We start from the raw sequence: 21,709 nt of genomic DNA on the forward strand, positions 1-21,709 counted from the left end.
GCAGTAAGCTGAACCTGTGCCCTGCAAGTGGGGGTTAGGATTGTGGATACTCTCCTTGTGTCTATATTTCTATCTCTGACCAAGGAGTTTATTCCCACACCCGTTGGTAACCCTTTGGGGTTTTTCCTGTTGCTCTTAGCAACATCATTTCGGGTGCTCCACATGTTAAATCACTACATCTCGCTTCATTGTCCGCTCTATTCCATCTGAGCATTCCTGACACTAGGGAGACACCCAATTCCTGAGCCTTTGGGCTTCCCCGTTCATTTTGTGTTTATTAGTTATTCCATCACCTCCTGTGTATGTTGTGTTATACTGTCTATGAGTTCGTTTTGCCTCGCATCCCTCTCTGTTCATACACCGGTATACTCCTGTTAGCACTGGTGTGCGTAACACGGGCTTTGATGTTCCTTACATCTCCCCACAAAAACAGGTACAGTAGCTGGGCTGGCGGATTGGGGAATGGGGGGGTGGGCTCTGACTGCTGTGTCTGCTGTCTCTTGTGATTTCTAAGTCCCTTAAAGTGCCACCTCTTTTGGTCTATATATGTTGGTTGCCCCCCCCCTCGTACTCTGCTGCCATAATGTGTAAAAAGGGGGACTCTGCTGCCGTAATGTGTAAAGTGGGGGACTCTGCCACCGTAATGTGTAAAATGGGGACTCTGCCGCCGTAATGTGTAATAAGGGGACCCTGCAGCCGTAATGTGTAAAAAGACAACTCTGCCTGTCGTAATGTGTAAAAAGGGGGACTCTGCTGCTGTAATGTGTAAAAAGGGGGACTCAGCCTGTTGTAATGTGTAAAAAGGGGGACTCTGCCTGTCGTAATGTGTAAAAAGCGGGACTCTGCTGCTGTAATGTGTAAAAAAGGGGTACTCAGCTGCCGTAATGTGTAAAAAGGGGGACTGATGTCGTAATGTGTAAAAAGGGGGACTTTGCTGCTGTAATGTGTAAAAAGGGGGACTGCTGCTGTAATGTGTAACAAGAGGACACTGCCTGTCGTAATGTGTAAGAATGGGGACTCTACTGCTGTAATGTGAAAAAAGGGGGTACTCTGCTGCTGTAATGTGTAAAAAGGGGGACTCTGCTGCTGTAATGTGAAAAAAGGGGGTACTCTGCTGCTGTAATGTGTAAAAAGGGGGACTGTGCTGCTGTAATGTATAAAAAGGGGGACTCTACCTGCCATAATGTATAAAAGGGGGCGCTACCTGCCATAATGTGTGGCAGAGGCTCTACCTGGTGTAATATGTGTAAGGCCCCTATAATTTTGGCACGCGCCTACGCTGCGCACTGGCCCGCTTTTAAATATAGGTTGGGGGGGGGGGGGGCACCAATGCTGTTTCTTGCACACAGGGCTAAAATGTCCAGTTACAGCACTGTGCGGCTTATTCCTTTTATTATTCCCAAGGGATCCTGCTGTGTGAAATCGAATATTTGTAATCCTTGCAGGGGTTATTATAATTGAATTGATAATCTTTGCACAGCATTTGGTGCAAATAGCCCTCTTCAAGCTTCAACGGACATATTATGTGTCCATGCTCCCTGGGGTAATCTTTCCTAGGTACTGTAGAAATAGGCAGGTCCAGGGGCGGATTGGGATCGAAATCCAGCCAGGGAAATTTATGGAAGCAGCCCTAATAGGGGTGGGGTTCTGTTGAGGGGTGAAGTCTGAAGTGGGCGGGATTACTGCCCAGAAGGCCTAATTAAACGCAGGAAAGTAAAGCGCGCCACAAAATTTTAGGGGCTTGGCTGCGTGGGGAAGGGGCGTGGCCACATAATAGTGCCAAATCACATTACACCACACAGTAGCGCCGCTTATACACATTGCACCAGGTAGAAACTCCTATACACACTGTGCCAGGTATAGCATGTTGTACATATTGCACCAGATAGAGCATGTCTACACTTTGCGCCAGGTAGAACATGGTATACACTTTGCGCCAGGCAGAGCACATTATACACATTGCACCATGCAGAGCACGTTATACACATTGCACCAGGTAGAGCATATATGTAGGATGACAGAGGGACAAACAGTGCACATGGACACAATTTTCCCCTCGCCCCATTAGCCACTGACCTGGTCGGCTACCACTGTAGTGTGTTTTTTGTCTGCGCGGGGTCTTATGTTGTGTGTACCTCTAACTGGAGTTAACTGCCATTGTAAACAGGCTGCGCCTGTTGGGACACCAGCAAGCCGCTGGGTCCTAGTGACTGGTGGCTGCCTGACTTCCCTCCAGCAGGGCTGCGGCAATTTACAGGTGCAGCCAGGAGTAGCAGAAAGGGAGGGGTGGGGGTTGGGAGCAGGGGCAGATCCAGAAGAAAATGACAGGAGGAGCAGCATGACAGGGCAAGGGCGAGTTGACCAATTCTAGGTATATTTGCACTCGCCATAGGCGCGTGTGCTGACAGAAGAGCAGTGTGGTTTCACGCCAAGGGGTGTGGTCTCTCAGGATACGCCATCCCCACGAACCACATCCCTCTTTTTTGTCATGCAGGGTGACAGTGGCGCACATACACAGGATGATGGAGGGGACACACAAGGTAGTGACGGAGGGGACACGCGCGGAGTGACGGAGGGGACACGCGCGGGAGTGACGGAGGGGACACGCGCGGGAGTGACGGAGGGGACACGCGCGGGAGTGACGGAGGGGACACGCGCGGGAGTGATGGAGGGGACGTACACACAGGTGTGACGGAGGGGACATACACACAGGGGTGACGGAGGGGACGTACACACAGGGGGTAATGAAGGGGAGGTACATATGGGGGTTGGGGGTGCACCCTCACCCCCATTGTTAACCAGGCCCTGAGTAGACAGTGACCTGGCAGTGACCCCACATCTGTAATACATTGCCTTATTTACCTCATCATGTCCAGCCTGTCTGTATGGGAGCCAGTGAAAACATAATGACACAGCCTCCCCCCTCCCCCCCCCTCCTTCCCAGTGCAGAGCTGAGAGTGCTTTTTGTGTCTCCCTGTGGAGCTAGTCAGTGACTCACCAGTGACACAGTAGCTCCTCCTGGCTGGAACGGAGTTTCATGTGCCGGCCAGGGCAGAATCAGCACAGATGATTGATGTGCTCCCCGGCTGCTGGTATGTGGAGGCGGGGCTGCCTGGGAGGAGGGACCTCACAGCTCACACACTGGAGGGAAATGTACACTGAGGAGTGACAGAGTCAGAGCCGCGGAAGCCACTCCCCTCACACTCACATGGGGTGCACGTCTTCCGCAGCAGCAGCGCAGCAACATAATATCCGAGCTGGGGACGTCCCTCGTTCTGCTGTTGTGATAGTGGGCGGCATACAGAACCTTCACCGCTGCAGCCCCAGCTTGAGCTGCAGCGGCCGTAGCTATTTGGCATTGGGGGGAACAGCCACTAAATTGCGCAAGTCTGGCAGCCTACTGACAATCTGTCCCGGCGTACCAATCCGCCGCTGGGCAGGTCCTACCTGATGCATGCGGGGGTATCCCCAAGGGCTCAAGGGGCCACTTAAAGTCCGTGGAGTGTCAGTGGTGGTGGTGCCCACTTGTGAGGCCAGATAGGGGTGTCTGCCTGTGGCTGTGCTGCTGCTGTTCCCAATCCCTTCAGAAGTTCACACACAAAGGGTGCGCCGCGCGGTGGTGCTGGGGCGGTGCTTCTGAAATCGATGCACATCCTCTCCCACTGTCTGTGTATGCAGCGCAAGGAGGCTAGGGCTGAGAACACACAACACAGTTTATCATGCTGCGGCCGCCGGTGATGAGGGAGCCGAGTGAGTGAAAGGGGAGGTGGCGTCAGGACGGGTGAACTCTAGCAGGATGCTGTATCAGGAATAAATGTTTTCCTGTCTACAGCAGCAGAAGAGCAGATGCTGTGGGCCTATTTTGATGGGGGGCCTGGAGCTGCAGCTCCACCCGCCCCATTGTTAATCCGGCCCTGTATATATATATTAACCTGGTAGAGGATAAGATAAAACTAAAAAAGCATTATGAAGAATATCAGCCCACAATCATCCATAAGAAATCAGAGTTCCTGTCACATGAGATCACTGCATGAGGCTAGCTCAGCTTTTCCGCACAGTGGAGATGCTTTGCAAGCTAGCATGCATGCAGCCCAATGAAACCTTCTCCGAGGCAAGATGCAATGAATTTGCAAACTTATTTGCAGATAAAATATCCACCATCCAGGCTGGAATCTCCACAGTGCCATCAAAGGAGGGCCAAACTACCAAGCCTGCCACTATAAGCCACCTGTTACCCTGGACCAGCTTTGACCCAATGGAGGTAAAAGATATTGCTGAAATAGCCCAAATGTTGCGTCCATGTCCTGTGTTCTGGACCCGGCCTCAGCCAAGCACCTAATAGGGTGTATGGACATAAGTTGCCCTGTATGTGCCAAAATAGGTCAGTGCTCTCTGCAGGCAGGAATATTTCCTGAACCCTTAAAGGCAACAAATGTTAGACCTCTTCTTCAAAAAACCTAATTTAGATCCCAACTGCATGACCAACTACAGACCGGTATCAAACCTTCCTTTTCTAGGAAAGGTTATAGAGAAAATGGTGGCAAATCAACTGGAAACCCGCCTGACAACCCATGAAATGTATGAACCATTCCAATCAAGATTCAGGAGAAGACACAGCGCTGAAACAGTCCTGGTGTGTGTGTTAAATGATCTTCTGAGGCCAAGAGACAGAGGTGACAGTTCCATCTTAATCCTTGCGGATCTCTCTGCAGCATTTGATACCGTGGACCATGGGATTCTGATTGAGCGCCTGAAAAATTTCTGTGGACTGGACGGCACAGTCCTTAGCTGGTTCAAATCTTTTCTCACTGCCAGGTCACAGAGAGTTTCATCTGGAGTCCACTCATCATCACCAGTACCACTGCTATGTGGTGTCCCACAAGGTTCCATACTATCTCCCAAAAAATGGTTTATTTTTTTGATTTTTTTTTTTAATGTATGTCTGTAAACCATTTTTTTGCACATGTACACCTTGAGAACGGGGCAAAGTGAGCCTCGAAATGTTGGAAAAATTGTACATGCATCTACTTAATACAATTATATACTGAAAAAAGACGTGGAGTGCCTCTGTATCCTTGCTTCACAAGTACCTACCTCCACAGAGGGCACCCACACATAAACTTTGATGCAAGGGTGAGTGTCGGTCTATGTCGCTTGTCTCTCTCTCTCTCTCTATATATATATATATATATACACACTGAATATATACTGTGTGTGTGTGTATATATATATATATATATATATATATACACACACAGTCGAGTCACATTACTATGACCACTTCCTACATGTGACCTCGGTAGCGTGTAGCCCATGAAGTACGTTGCATGTCATGCGCTGGCTTGGTGGGTATATAAGGTGTGTGATAGGCCGTCTGCACACATATCACTCGTTGCTGTCATGGATAAAAGGGGCAAATTTATCCGAGTTGCAGAAAGGGATAATTATCGGCTTTTGTGCCACGGGTGGCAGTATATCTGACACAGCGCAGTGTGTGAACTGTCCGCGTGCTGGTGCAGTGAAGGTGTGTTGTGACTGGACAAATGGCCCCATTGCGAATAACCGACGTGGAAACTGCGGAGCACCACGTGCCATTGATGTGAGAGGTGAACGTCGGCTATGAAGGTGCGTGCGGGACGACCGACATGCTACAGTGGAGCAGCTCACCATCACAATTAATCTTGGGGCCACCAGACGTGTGTAAAACGACAGTTCAGTGAAACCTGCTGCGTATGAGGCTCCGAAGCAAACGGATGGTCACTGCGCCTATGCTAACAAAGATACATCGGCTGAAAAGGCTTCAATTTGCACAGCTGTATCGGAATTGGACCTCCGCTGATTGGCACGGTGGTTGCCTTCACCGATGAGTCACGTTTTCTGCTTCATCGAATGGATGGACGTTGGCATGTCAGGCGAGAAACATGGGAGAACAAACACCCTGCAACCATTGCTGGAAGAACACCAGTTGGTGGTGGCAGCTTTCTAGTCTGGGGAATGTTTTCATGGCAATCTCTGAGACCACTTATCCATGTAGAACACAGCCTCAACTGAATCCATCCTTGCAGATCATGTACACCCATACATGTTGATTGTCTTCCCTGGGGCGGATGGGATCTTCCAGCAAGACAATGCGACAAGTCACACGGCTAGAAATGTCCAAAGTGGTTGGATGATCACGACCAAGACTTCCAAGTACTTCCCTGGACCACTAATTCCCCTGACTTGAACCCAAGTGAGCATCTGTGGGAAAACCTCGATCATTGTGGTCATTCAATGGATCCTCCACCATGCACCCTTCAGCAGCTGTGGGATGCCTGCAGTCAGCATGGCTCCAAATACCTGTGCCAACCTACCAGCACCTTACCGACTCACTCCCAGCCCATCTAGCTGCCGTCCGTGCTGCACACAATGGTTACTCTGGCTATTAGCTGGTGTCATAATAATGTGACTTAGATAGATAGATAGATAGATAGATAGATAGATAGATAGATAGATAGATAGAGTTACATGCCTTTATATAAATCATGAGTTAGTACAGTCACTAGGGATCATGTATTTCATATGGTAACTGCACGGATAGCCATTCCCATAACTTACACTCCATGATGGACTGGTCCAGATCATTCTTCCATTTACTGAAGAGCCGTCTAAGCTTTGAATAAAGCTTTGGAGTCTTTGTTACTGACACAAATTCCTCTCCTTTTGTGACACGGGCAATGTCCTGGTTAAATTGTTGAATTTTCTGTAATGGGACACAATAAAACGTGTTAGTGCAGCTGATGAACAATACTGATATGAAAGACGATTAAGGGACATATAATAATGCTTGGGTAAAGCTAGGTACACACCTATACAATCGTCAGCCCATTTTCCTGATATCGGGTGAACGGCGTTGACTGTAGGTGTGTACGCAGACGCAGTGCCGATGCAGGAACGTTAGCAGATAGCCGGGGATTGAAAAAGTGTGTACCCAGCTTAGCTGGAGCCTTCAGAACATCCCATTAATCTCTGATTCAGACTTTGTCAATGAAATGCACTGGATAGTTCTGGTCAACTGCCCATAATCATCACAGTGGTGTAACTTTAATGGCGCAATGCACACAAGCCCCTTGGTCCAGGACGGCCCACACCTCACACCCTGGAGAGACACTGGGGGAGGGGGGGGGCTTAAGAGATAGATGGGAGCTGGCTGGAGCTGGAGAGACAGAAGGGGCTGGTTGGAGCTGGAGAAACAATGGGGGTGGAGAGACAGAAGGGGGCTGGTTGGAGCTGGAGAGACACTGGGGGGAGGAGCAGAGAGACACTGGGGGATTGGCTGGAGAGACACTGGGGGTACTTGAGAGACAGATGGGAGCTGGCTGGAGCTGGAGAGACAATGGGACTGGAGAGACAGAAGGGGCTGGTTGGAGCTGGAGAGACACTGGCGGAGGGGGCAGAGAGACACTGAGGGATTGGCTGGAGAGACAGGAGTGGGCTGGAGACACAGAAGCGAGCTGGCTAGATGGGCACGGGGATTGGGGGCTGGAGAGATACTGGAGTGACTTCCTGGAGCAGGAAAGACATGGGGGGGGGGGGGGGGGGGGCAGAAAAAGACTGGGAGATTGGCTGGACAGAGAGGAGTGGGCTGGAGAAACAGAAGGGGGCTGGCTGGACGGGGGTTGGGGGCTGGAGAGATACTGGAGTGACTTTCTGGACCTGGAGAGACACTGGAGGGGCCTTAGAAAAACTAGTGGATAGACTGGAGAGACAGTAGTGGCTGGAGAGACAGAAGGGGGCTAGGTGGAGAGACATGGGGGTTGGGGGCTGGAGAGATACTGGGGTGACTGGCTGGAGCTGGAGAGACACTGGGGGGCTAGAGGGATATCTAAACACTTGGGTCTTATTTTGTAGCCTTTTCCTGTCTTGTGAATGTATAATTTTATTTTAATTTTCTTAGAATGCTCTTTGGTCTTTTTCACAGATTTCCTTCAGAGTCACAGTATGATTAATGTTAATTGAATTATGGGGACATTTATCCATAAAAGCTGACTTTTTTTTCAGTGATTCCCAGGTAGAGGCTAATTGAAAGCCAATTGTTAGGGCAATATCTTTCATCTGTTTAAACTTGGAGCTTCCACAGTTAAGGTGAATTATGAGTTTGAAATTTTACTTTAAGAGTCTACTGGTTTGCAATAAAAATATTGTCTGGAACAATTCGTGCAAGCGTCATTTGTGATACAGACAAGTCGGCTTAATTTTTAGGGGTAAGCCACAATATACTGTATGTACAGTATACATAAAAGTTTAAAAATTAAAGTACAGTATTAGAGCAGGTTTACACTTACCTCCACCAGGAAGGTGAGTTTGTCACCTTCATTTTCGGGTACCCCTCTACCGCACTTCAGTAGCTCATCTCTTGTTAACTGAAGTTTGCTTTTTATCTGACCTTCAAGATTCGGAAGTGATTTCTAAGAGAAAAAAAAGTTCTTTCTTCAGAGATTTGATTATTTGGGAGTTACTGTACAGGAGCCACTCACTGAATCGGCAGCTGGGAGTTCAGGTTATATGCTGGCTCTTATCTCTTGAAACCATGGCCAAAAGGCTGAAACTTCCAGGGCACAGTTAGGGACCTACTGTATTCAACATCCTTTATGGGCCCGTTACACATGTGGAAAACCGAGTTTTCAGTAACAGTCCCTTTCATTATTAGGGACTGCCTATTATTCAGCAAACTCTGTACACTGAAAGCTTTTGGAGTTTGCCTGCGGTAACCTACTCCATCTTCAGATGGCGTTGGATCCCAGTGTCTGCTCCTCCCTAGAGGAAGGAGTTCAGGGTTAGAAATCAGGACCCAACTGGATCCCTTCACTGCCCCCACACTGCATGTCCTGTGTACCTCAGGTCCCGCATGCGTCAGCAAGGGGTAAGTAACACTGCTACTTTGGATCGTTAGGACAGTTGATTTTCCGAGCAGCTATCCCCACTTCAGAGCAATTCTGAATTGCTATGGCCAGATGGATTCTTAATTATCGAGGAAAATCCTTGCCCCTAAAAGAAGTCAAACAATTACCGATACACTCAATAAGATTTAGTTCTTGTCTGTCCAGTTTTTTCCTGACCCATATGTCTAGGACAACCCAATCAGGCAGTACAGTGGCATAAATGGTTAGTTTTGCTACCTTACAGTAGCAGGGACATGGGCTTGATTCCAATCAGAGCCCTATCTATGTGGAGATTGTATGTTCTCATAGGGGTATATTTGCTAAAATTAAATTTTTGAGTTTCAAGGTATTTGGCATTCGATTTCCATTCGATTTGGATTGAAGAGATTTACTAAAGACCAAATCGAATGTCCAATCGATTCTAAAGCCAAGTTCAACTCACATTCCAAGAGAAATCAAATTTTGGAAAAACATCAATGTTTTTCCATAGCCCAACATAAAATCCCCTCAGTTACTAAAATTTACTTTTAAAATCAGCTTAAAATCGAACCTGAAATCCCCAAATGTTTAGAATGTTTAGACATTCGATTTTGGCATCTAAACACCATTCTAATGGCAGGTAATTGATCGTGATGCATTTTTAAGTGTCCAAAAGCATGTAGAGCAGTGTGGAAGTAGTAATAATGGATGTCCAAGGTTATGGTACGTTGTGCACCTACCTGCACAATGCAAATCATCACCTGACTGAGATAACCCTGGAGGATCAATCAGAGCAACATCAGCATCCTAATGAGTTGAATAGTGCAAATATTTATACTTATAGACATCATACGTATTCCATTAATGTGCAATAGATAGCATCAGAGCACAATATTAGGCAGTTTGGCAGAAAAATATATAGAAATTTCAAATCATGAATGTTGTAACTTGCTATCCTGATTCATCCCATGAAGCCTACATCCTCAGCAATTCATCTCTGTCTGCAAACATTCTTGTGGGGCAAATGCTAAATGGATGGTTGTTGTGTAAGATACCAGTATGTGCTAATAAAGAAGCTAATAGTAAATGTTACTATATTGCTCTAATTTGTTCCTCTTCCACCAAAAAAGGTTATTTAGGCTATGGCTGTTGCTACTGGCTTATGACTCCATTGTCAGATCCACAAAGTCCTGCTGAGCATAAGTATAGGCACATATAGCTACCTAATACTTGTCACAATCCACCTTTGGGCAATTGCAGACAAGTTTGTTAATTCAGGAGGCATATTATAAAATTATAAACCATCTGCATGCTCCCTGTTTATTGCATAATTTAGAGGGTGTGGTTTATTTAATGTGCGATTATGCAATAGACAACAGCAGAGCACAATATCGGACAGTTTTCTGATGGTGCCCAATGGTATGCAGCAGTTGCACCTTTTTTCAAAGATTAATTTTAATTCTTAGAACTTGTTCCAGAAAGAGGAAGACATCAGTGAAATAATTTCAGAAATGAATAAAATATATGTGTGAAAACTTTTCAAAATTATGGAACCTATTATAAATCAGCTTATGGCTTGTTATCACCACAACATAAACAGTAATTTCAGTGACAGACAAATAATGTATCTTAGTAACTTTTGCAGACCCCTTCTTGCAGACTGTGGTCTAGACACAGCTTTATTTAGAAGTTCTTACTCGGCAAAGAAGTGTTTGATATACAATTTACATGCTGAATGCCCACAGTTCATATGTTCGTGGTATGTTCACATGCATGGCCATTCATTTCAATAGACCATTCATTTCAATGGGGTATGTGCTTCGTGTGAAAATTTAATAGAAATTAATGGTATGTTGAAATTAATGGAAGAAGCTCTGTACACAAAATAAATAACAATCAATATTATGACAATACGGCCAACTTACATTGATGTGCTCCACCAGTTCCGTTGTGAGTCGCTGCGCTAGAAATGGGACAGTGGCCTTCTCCTCACTCAGAAAAACACTGCAGCAATTAAATGAGAGAATCACATGACCAGATGTATCACTACAGGTATAGGACCTGATTCTGAGTGGCACGTCATGAGGTTGCAATTCTGACCGCCTACTGCGATCGGCTGTGAACAGCTGACTCAGTCACATGTATGTGACACCACCTCCACTGCCTTGGGCCACTCAGAATCAGGCACTGTACAGTACCTATATAAACACAATTAAGCAGCGCTGGACAATATTAAGGAATATATATGAATTGATTGCATTAGCTGTAAATATTTATTTTATTGATACACCATAGATATAAAAGATATATAAATGAATAAAAAAAAGTTTAAACTGTCACAAAACCTATTCATGTAATCTGGCACCTCTGCTCTTAGGGACAATATTTATAGAGTCCGGTCCTGTGAAAGCTTTGCACTTGAGTTGTTAAGCTCTATAATCCTCAGGCAGGCTTTTGTTATGATGACCATTAGCGTAGATGTCCACTTGTATAGTGGCGTGGTGATGGATGTGAATTTGCTGGAAATTGCTTCACAAGCCTCATTCCATTTGTGGAGTAGTTGAGCTGCTATGAGAATAAAGTGCCGTGCTGGTTCGGACAATTCTTGTAAAGGTCCCTGGAGTCTTTTTAAGGTGCTGGTGGGGTCCTCCTTACATGTTTCGCTGCTTGTCCCCAAAATGTAGCTTTGTCAGAGGTAGTTCTGATGTATCTGGCTTGAGTTTATATACCCTGTTGGGTGGTGCTATTGTTAGCACCTGTTGCTATGCAATCAATCCAATTAACATTAATTATATATATAAAAAAACACTTAGTAAAAGTGAGGGAGACAGACCCATTAATATGCTATACATATACTCACTGTTTTATTCAAAAATTCGAAATATACACAGAGAGTTATTACTGAATTTCTTCCCTTTTTTGAGATGGGTGGATCAGCCATTATTAGTTTGTTTAAAGCAGTTGCTTGGTAATCGCTGATCCACACATCTCCATTGGTTCACTTAATCATGTGATGATGTTAATCTGATCATGTGCTTAATCACATGATGCAGTAATAATATCTAGGTGGGCTCAATAGTCCCCACTATGTGCAGCATCAACGGCGCCGCGACCGGCATCATCCCTGATGCAACGGCGCCGATCATGTGGCGCCGCCCCGCCGCATCTATCGCCTGCTGTGTAGGGCTTACTTGGGACACTGTAGTCATCAATCCTCCACACACGGCGCATGTGCGTGACCCCCGGAGGCCGCGTTCCCGACGCCATCACGTTGTGATGATGCTGGTCATGCGTCCACAGCGCCCGCACATGCGCTGCGCCGCCCAGTGATACAAGCACATATCCCTAGTCGGGACTTTTTGTGTGCATGTGCGCATGCGCACTTAGGCACATAGCGCTGCTCTATCAATCACTGGGCTTTCTTTTATATAACACAAAAGCTGACAAGATTACATTAAACATATTTTGAACAGTATACAGCGTTTCTTCTGAACCCATTCATAGCAAATAAATCTCTTATGCAAAACATATTTCCATATAATTCTAGTTGCTATAGCAACAAATCTGATAAACAAAATACAATTTTCTTAAAAAAGACAATTCATTGGAATTTTGTCTATATAAAACAATTCAATTCTCAATAATAGAAATGTACAGGAATCTTCATTTAGTTTATATTTTGCATACATATAAAGTTGACCTAGATGTTTTATTATTACTATTATTATTATTATTATTATTATTATTATTTATTGTTTATATCTGAGTTATGCTGAGAATGGTAAAAGACCAAAGATAAGATTTTTAGATTAGCCAAGTGGGTTAATAATAAATAATAATAAAACATCTGGTTTCATCCCAATTGGTGCAGGGGTGTCCGAATGTATAACCGTACAGACATACAGGCCAATGAATTTTTATACAACATTATTGGAAAATGGAAAATTGTATCATCTAGTACAGCAAACTCATTATCAGAAATACATATTTACACTTCTGCTGTTATATTTGGGAACTGTTACACTCTCTACAATATTATTTGCAACATATCTTGCTGTATTGCATACACTGACAGATATCTGGACAAGGTTGCTTTTTGAGCTTGAAACTTAAAGTTATTGCTTTTTTTCTGCTATATGTTGTATACATGTAATTTTTATTCTTGTGCATTCAGCATAATAAATGAACAGTCATATACAGGTTGAGTATCCCTTATCCAAAATGCTTGGGACCAGAGGTATTTTGGATATGGGGTTTTTCCGTATTTTGGAATAATTGCATACCATAATGAGATATCATGGTGATGGGACCTAAGTCTAAGCACAGAATGTATTTATGTTTCATATACACCTTATACACACAGCCTGAAGGTTATTTTAGCCAATATTTTTTATAACTTTGTGCATTAAACAAAGTGTGTCTACATTCACACAATTCATTTATGTTTCATATACACCTTATACACACAGCCTGAAGGTTATGTAATACAAGATTTTTAATAACTTTGTGTATTAAACAAAGTTTATGTACAATGATCCATCAGAAAACAAAGGTTTCACTATCTCACTCTCACTCAAAAAAGTCCGTATTTCGGAATATTCCGTATTTCGGAATATTTGGATATGGGATACTCAACCTGTATTAATGGCATCATTTATCTATTTCTCATATGTGCTGCCTGTTATTATATACATATATTTTGCTTTATTGCTTTACTAGCCCAGTCCCCCTCTCTCTTGGTATATTTTAGGAACAAGGAAAACCCCAAGAGGAATACATTAATGAAAAACTCACGAGAAATATTTGTGCTCTTCAAAGAAAGTCTTCTCCTTCTCGATGGCCTCCATCAGCGAGAGCCTGTCCTGGATCTCCTGCTGACCCCGGCATCTCACAATCATGTATCCCTTCTTCAGGTGGATAGCGTTATTGTTTAGTATATTGACGACCGTCTCCTCTGTGCCCTTGTCAATTAGATCAGGTTTAGTCAGAATCCCTGCAACGGAAAACAAGGGGCTACTGTACAGTATGTTGAATAATGATGAAATGATCCATGAGGAAATCGCTGCGCCAGAAGCTTTAGATCAAGTGTGACCTCCTGTAGCTGCAATGCACCCATTAATCAGCTGTATATGAATGCATGCTCTCCTAGTGCATGGGTGTACTGTATGCATAGAGCATTAGCTAGCCTCCACGTTATACTGTAGCTACCTTAAGACAGGGTCGCTGGGCACTTTGTCAGGAACCACTACTGAGGAGTGGTGGTTCCAGAGGTTCCAGAGGTGGGGCTACAGCGCAGTAAAAAAAAACAAGGGAGCCACACCAACTGCCAGTGAGTCATTTTGGGGTGACAGTTGGTGCGGCTCTCCTATTTGAAATTTGGACTGTGCTGCAGCCCCACCTCTGGTTGCCACGCTTAAAAATACTGAGTCAAGGGGGGCGTGGCTTGGCAGGCGTTGGGGAGAGACGTGTCCCTGTGGAGCTCCTGCCCAGACCTGATGAAAACCCCACCTAACCTGCACTTCAGGAATTTTGGTGCTAGCGGCCTCGGACTTCCGGGAAGCTGGGGACCAGGTGCGCTCTCACCTGTGTGACTCCCTCTCTCTGTGCGGTTGGCGCCCCCCACTGCTGCCTCCGGGAGCCAGATTTCAAGGCCATTCCACCTAGATGGCACTATATAATTATAGGCCATCTTGATTGAATGAACTCTCTGTGCCCTGTCTGTAGCCAGCAGTGCACAGGAATACAGAGACGTGGCTGCCAGGAATCTTTGACTGGAGGTTCATTTGGTGCATCTGTGTCACAACACCTGCTGGGCTCCCTGATATTTGCATATACCCTTTACCTGAGACTAGTGAATGAGTGCCTGTAGTCCTATTGTTATTCTCCTCTTTTATCCCCTTCATTAATAATTGGGATGAGATCTCCCTCTAGTGGTGAGCTGTAAGAAATTCACCCTCAGGAGATTACACAGGGAATTTTCCTTACAGCTTTAAATACACCTGGATTTTCTCTCATCACGCCCATACTTTGAATTTTTTATTTCACTTTCCTATTGGTTGGGCAGAGCAGCTTGGACACGATGGGGATGCTTCCCTCCGCTATGCTGTAACTAAGTCACGTAGAGGGGAACGTGTAATGTTACGTTATTCAAGCTGTGCCTTATCATACAAAATGTTTTCGGAACATAGACCTAACCTTGTGCCCTGTCGACTTGCTTCATGCCAAGACGTCGATACTCCAAGAAATCTGCAACTACCCCGGCGAAACCTTCTAAAACTACGTCTTTCCATTTGTTTTTCAGAATGTCAGTCTCAGACGCTGATTCCTCCGCCCCTTCTTCTCCGTCTATAGACTCTGGACCCTCCTCTCTCGCAACAGTCTGGCGGATCAAAAAAAGAGAATTCTGATATGACTGCTATCTTGTCTCAATTGCGATCTCTACCAACTCGCCAGGATATCCAACAAGATCTACAGTCTATGGAGAAGAGGATCCAGGACTCAATTCAAAGTCGTATCAATTCTCTAAAACATGATCTCACTCAAGTAGCAGACCGAGTAGTAGCACTTGAGGACTCCAAAGAAGAGACAAACGTTACATTCACACAGCTACAAGACCTTGTTTCTCATCAGTCTCGGTCATTGATCGACATGAAACGCAGAATTGACGACATTGACAACAGGGGTAGTGTCACGGCTGTTGGTACTTGTGGAACTGGACAAGGTCGAGTAGCTAGTTGGCTGGAGTCCCGAGGACGGAATAGTGTGGGCTTGATATATGACCTGCTCATACAGACATGGCAGGTCCGGCTAAAGCCTATGGCTGTACAACTATGAGGAACTAGAACACTGGGGATAGCAGTGCAATGATAGTGGAGTGACACTTGTGGTAGAAAACTGATAGCTGGAAGCTGGGATTGAGCCAGCAGTACAGGATAGCTGGAAACTGGGATTGAGCCAGCAGTACAGGATAGCTGGATAGCTGGAAACTGGGATTGAACCAGCAATACTGGAGAGCTGGAAGCTGGGATTGAACCAGCAGTAGAGGATAGCTGGATAGGATACTCAGTGATGCAGGCTTGCAGATATACTGGAGATTGTATTGACCAGTGGTGCAGGTTTACAGGTATACTGGAGATAGGATAACCAGCGGTGCAGGCTTGCAGATATCCTGGAGATGAGATAACCAGCGATGCAGGTTTGCAGATATCCTGGAGATGAGATAACCAGTGGTGCAGGTTTGCAGATATCCTGGAGATGAGATAACCAGCAGAGCAGGTTTGCAGATATCTTGGAGATGAGATAACCAGCAGTGCAGGTTTGCAGATATCCTGGAGATGAGATAACCAGCGGTGCAGGGTTGCAGATATCCTGGAGATAGGAGTCAGGAAGTGCTGAAGTTGATAATGCACTGTCTCTTTAAGCAGGAGATTGCAGGAGCTCTCTACAGGCTTGAGGACAACAAAGCACTGACAGCTTCCCAGTGCTTAGAGCTGGAACATATACCCTTTGCTCTCTGGTGATAGGCTGAAGGGATCACATGTCAGGGAAACAGTACCTGGTTGGAGAGTTCTCTGCAGAATCAGCTGATCAGGAAGTAACATGCAATACTCCAGGCTAGGCTTCAGAGTGGACTGAGGCCTAGCAGGCCAGGAAGGAGCCGAGCCTAACTATCCTGAAATGGATGCTGTGACAGACAGCGTGGGACGCCAGATGGATCAGCGAATGGCGGACAGCGTTTTGGACTGCGCCGCATGTAGGTCAAAGTGCGACTCTGTTTTGTGACAGGTAGGAGAAATAATCTACGGATTACGGGATTGCCTGAGGAAGTTTACCCCCAGGGACTAGTGGATGCCCTGACTAAAATCTTCAATGACCTTTTGGGGGCTGATCCGGAGCTCAGATTATGTTTGATAGAGCTCACAGGGCTCTTCGTCCTAAAGGTGCGCCTTTGAACTTCCCCAAGATGTTATTTGCAGACTTCATTATTTTCAAGTAAAGGAGGACATACTCAGAAAGTCAAGACAGGCTACGGAAATTGACTTTAATGGTCATCACATACAAATCTTCCAGGATCTCTCATGGATCACTTTGCAGCAACGACGATTGCTACGCCCTATCACAGAGGAACTCAATAAATTGAAAATCAGGTTTCGATGGGGTTTTCCTATAAGCATTCAGGTGGTTAGTGAGGGCTCTCATTATTCACTTCAGGACAATGAAGATGTACCAAAATTCTGTTCAGCCATTACACTTCTGAATTGGACGGACCCCCCTTGACCAGTCCACGCTGTCTCAGCCCCACAAGTAGTCATGGCAAAAAGTCAGCAACTCCAGACGACCCTATGCTGGCTGCTCTGAGGACACAGTGGAGGACACTTGATTGAAGACTTTGCACTGACCTCTAATATCCTTTATCGAGCAATATGCTTTAGTGCAGTGCTTGTTCTAGAATGTTACTTATTGGGTTCACAGTCCTCTTGGAGTAGCTAGAGGTTTATATTTTGATCTATCTCACGGTTTACTTTAATCTCATGTCTTGACATACATGCATGCCAGTTATTGTCCCATATCTTATTTTTTATTTTTTGCTAGTTGATTAGGCATATTTTGTCACGTTTTGAAATTATTCCTCCTACTTATATAGTGGGATTAAACATCACGTTCACCAGTACCCTTCAACCCCCCTACTCTCTGCTGTAAATTTTGTTGCCCATGGAGTGTCTACGTTCTCCCATGGCTCTACGTGCAGAGTACCTAGGATTTTTTACATTTTTTAAATTTTTTTGGAAACCGCACCTCAGATTAGGAATTGGCAACTTTGATAGTTTTTTCCTGTGGTTTCCATGTTTACTAATGTACACGTTTGTTTTCCCCCTTCTACCCTCATGTATCTTTCCTCCTATCCAAGTTTACTCCCTTATCCGACAGGTTAGAATTGGACGGTATCCCTATGCTGGACAACCAGAAGTCGGGATGCTAGTTCACATAAGGTTGGCTCTACCTATGCATCTTTGATGGCTAGTTTAAAACTACTCTCCTATAATGTGAAAAGTCTCAACATACCAGAAAAGAGATCCCGTTTACTGCATACCCTATATACTGATAGGGCACAGGTGGTGTTTCTACAAGAAACATTTTAAAAAAGGCGCTTCCCCTAGACATTTTCCACGAGGTTATTTTAATAATTCCACAGGAGTGAAAGCTAGAGGTGTCACTATACTATTTGCTAAACACATCATATTGACGGAAGTCTTGGAGACCCCATTCGGGGATGGGAGGGGACTAATGGTTAAGGGCACTATTGCCCAACAAAAATTTACCTTTATTAATCTTTATCTCCCCAACCAAGGACAGTCTCGCTTTCTTAAAAAGTCCCTTGTATTGATAGAACATAATATAGAAGTTACCCTTTTTATTGGAGGGGAATTTAACTGGGTGCTTGAACCTCTCTTATACACTACTGCTGGTACCCCCAGGACTTCTATGAAAGAGACCAAGAGGTTAGATTAATTTTACAAGATTTTCAAATGGTAGACACTTGGCGCCTGCTTCACCCAGCAGGCAGGGATTATACATTTTATTCCCATCCTCAGAACTCCTATTCTAGGATTGACTACTTCTGCGTGAGCCAGGCGCACCTGGGTCTTATAATAGACGCTACCATAGGCCAGATAGTTGGGTCAGACCATGCCCCCATTACACTAACTATATCTCTCCGCCATCCGCCTACGAGACATTGGCAGTGGTGTTTTAACGAACAACTACTTCGAGATGTAGAATGTCGCACCCAGTTGGAGAAAGCTATAGATTAATATGTTGAGTTAAACTCAACTACTGACATTTCACCAGTCATACTGTGGGAGGCACACTAATGCGTGATAAGAGGCAAGTGCATTCAATTGGGTTCATACCTCAAAAATCAAAAGATTGAATGCAGAAATGCTTTACTCCTAAAAATGAAAGACTTGGTGATGTTACATAAACAGACACTTGCTTCTGACACGCTAGTGGAACTACAAAATGCAAGAGCTTCGCTTAATAGTTTACTTAATGACGGAACCCGTAGAGCAAGTAAGTAAGTATTTCAGATGGGGTAATAAGCCTGGGAGAGTTTTAGCCCAAGCTCTTAGAGCACAAAGAACACTCACTTACATATCTAAGATTAAAGACTCTATGGGTGCCCTCCATGTCACCAATAGCGAGATTGCAAAAGTTTTCCATAATTATTATACGGAATTGTACAACTTGAATTTGAACCGCTCGACTGCAGACATTAAATGCCATGAGGTAGCCACTAGGGAGTTTTTAGAGAAAATTGAATTCCTTATTTTGCCGGAGGAAATAAAACGAATCCTGGAGAAGCCTTTTACAGAAGGTGAACTCTCTGTAGCTCTTAAATCTTCTCCGACAGGCAAAAGCCCTGGCCCTGATGGCTTTCCCATAACCTATTACAAAGCCTTTCAGGATAAACTTATGCCTCTCTTGCTTCAGGCCTGTAATGCGATTTCTGAGAGTGTCCCTTTTTCAGACCAGTCCCTTGGGGCTCATATCACAGTTATTCCAAAAGAGGCAAGGATCCCTCTATCCCGACAAGTTATTGACCTATTTCGCTATTGAATGTGGACATTAAACTTTTTGCAAAACTAATTGCTAACCGTCTCGGACCTCTACTATTGGACATTATCCACCCCGATCAAGTTGGTTTTGTACCAGGCAGAGAGGTGAGGGATAATAAGAATTTACTTACCGATAATTCTATTTCTCGTAGTCCGTAGTGGATGCTGGGGACTCCGTAAGGACCATGGGGAATAGCGGCTCCGCAGGAGACAGGGCACAAAAGTAAAAGCTTTAGGATCAGGTGGTGTGCACTGGCTCCTCCCCCTATGACCCTCCTCCAAGCCTCAGTTAGGATACTGTGCCCGGACGAGCGTACACAATAAGGAAGGATCTTGAATCCCGGGTAAGACTCATACCAGCCACACCAATCACACTGTACAACCTGTGATCTGAACCCAGTTAACAGCATGATAACAGCGGAGCCTCTGAAAAGATGGCTCACAACAATAATAACCCGATTTTTGTAACAATAACTATGTACAAGTATTGCAGACAATCCGCACTTGGGATGGGCGCCCAGCATCCACTACGGACTACGAGAAATAGAATTATCGGTAAGTAAATTCTTATTTTCTCTGACGTCCTAAGTGGATGCTGGGGACTCCGTAAGGACCATGGGGATTATACCAAAGCTCCCAAACGGGCGGGAGAGTGCGGATGACTCTGCAACACCGAATGAGAGAACTCCAGGTCCTCCTCAGCCAGGGTATCAATTTTGTAGAATTTTGCAAACGTGTTTGCCCCTGACCAAGTAGCAGCTCGGCAAAGTTGTAAAGCCGAGACCCCTTGGGCAGTCGCCCAAGATGAGCCCACCTTCCTTGTGGAATGGGCAATTACAGATTTTGGCTGTGGCAGGCCTGCCACAGAATGTGCAAGCTGAATTGTACTACAAATCCAACGAGCAATCGTCTGCTTAGAAGCAGGAGCACCCAGTTTGTTGGGTGCATACAGGATAAACAGCGAGTCAGTTTTCCTGACTCCAGCCGTCCTGGAAACATATATTTTCAGGGCCCTGACAACATCTAGCAACTTGGAGTCCTCCAAGTCCCTATTAGCCGCAGGTACCACAATAGGCTGGTTCAGGTGAAACGCTGACACCACCTTAGAGAAAAACTGGGGACGAGTCCGCAGTTCTGCCCTGTCCGAATGGAAAAAGAGATATGGGCTTTTGTGAGACAAAGCCGCCAATTCTGACACTCGCCTGGCCGAGGCCAGGGCCAACCGCATGGTCACTTTCCATGTGAGATATTTCCAATCCACAGATTTGAGCGGTTCAAACCAATGTGATTTGAGGAATCCCAGAACTACGTTGAGATCCCACGGTGCCACTGGAGGCACAAAAGGGGGTTGTATATGCAGTACTCCCTTGACAAACGTCTGGACTTCAGGAACTGAAGCCAATTCTTTCTGGAAGAAAAACGACAGGGCCGAAATTTGAACCTTAATGGACCCCAATTTTAGGCCCATAGACACTCCTGTTTGCAGGAAATGCAGGAATCGACCGAGTTGAAATTTCTTCGTGGGGGCCTTCCTGGCCTCACACCACGCAACATATTTTCGCCACCTGTGGTGATAATGTTGTGCGGTCACCTCCTTCCTGGCTTTGACCAGGGTAGGGATGACCTCTTCCGGAATGCCTTTTTCCCTTAGGATCCGGCGTTCAACCGCCATGCCGTCAAACGCAGCCGCGGTAAGTCTTGGAACAGACATGGTACTTGCTGAAGCAAATCCCTTCTTAGCGGCAGAGGCCATGGGTCCTCTGTGAGCATCTCTTGAAGTTCCGGGTACCAAGTCCTTCTTGGCCAATCCGGAGCCACGAGTATAGTTCTTACTCCTCTACGTCTTATAATTCTCAGTACCTTGGGTATGAGAAGCAGAGGAGGGAACACATACACCGACTGGTACACCCACGGTGTTACCAGAACGTCCACAGCTATTGCCTGAGGGTCTCTTGACCTGGCGCAATACCTGTCCAGTTTTTTGTTCAGGCGGGACGCCATCATGTCCACCTTTGGTCTTTCCCAACGGTTCACAATCATGTGGAAGACTTCCAGATGAAGTCCCCACTCTCCCGGGTGGAGGTCGTGCCTGCTGAGGAAGTCTGCTTCCCAGTTGTCCACTCCCGGAATGAACACTGCTATCACATGATTTTCCGCCCAGCGAAGAATCCTTGCAGTTTCTGCCATTGCCCT

General features: G+C 45.5%; 1 protein-coding gene across 2 annotated transcripts in view; it reads right to left on the reverse strand.

Annotated features, from left to right (window-relative positions):
- The window catches only part of LOC135050310 (interferon-induced GTP-binding protein Mx1-like), a 139,381-nt gene that overhangs the window by 40,460 nt on the left and 77,212 nt on the right, over nucleotides 1–21,709 (reverse strand). For both annotated transcript variants that reach the window (XM_063956714.1, XM_063956713.1), the window contains exons 7-10: nucleotides 13,695–13,893; nucleotides 10,826–10,904; nucleotides 8,325–8,447; nucleotides 6,598–6,742 (exon numbers count right to left, since the gene is read on the reverse strand). In XM_063956714.1, the coding sequence (XP_063812784.1) occupies nucleotides 6,598–6,742; nucleotides 8,325–8,447; nucleotides 10,826–10,904; nucleotides 13,695–13,893 (546 nt within the window). The remainder of the gene's footprint in view (nucleotides 1–6,597; nucleotides 6,743–8,324; nucleotides 8,448–10,825; nucleotides 10,905–13,694; nucleotides 13,894–21,709) is intronic.

The sequence above is a fragment of the Pseudophryne corroboree genome, chromosome 2 (genome assembly GCF_028390025.1).
Source record: "Pseudophryne corroboree isolate aPseCor3 chromosome 2, aPseCor3.hap2, whole genome shotgun sequence".
In the NCBI taxonomy this organism is placed as follows: Eukaryota; Metazoa; Chordata; class Amphibia; order Anura; family Myobatrachidae; genus Pseudophryne; species Pseudophryne corroboree.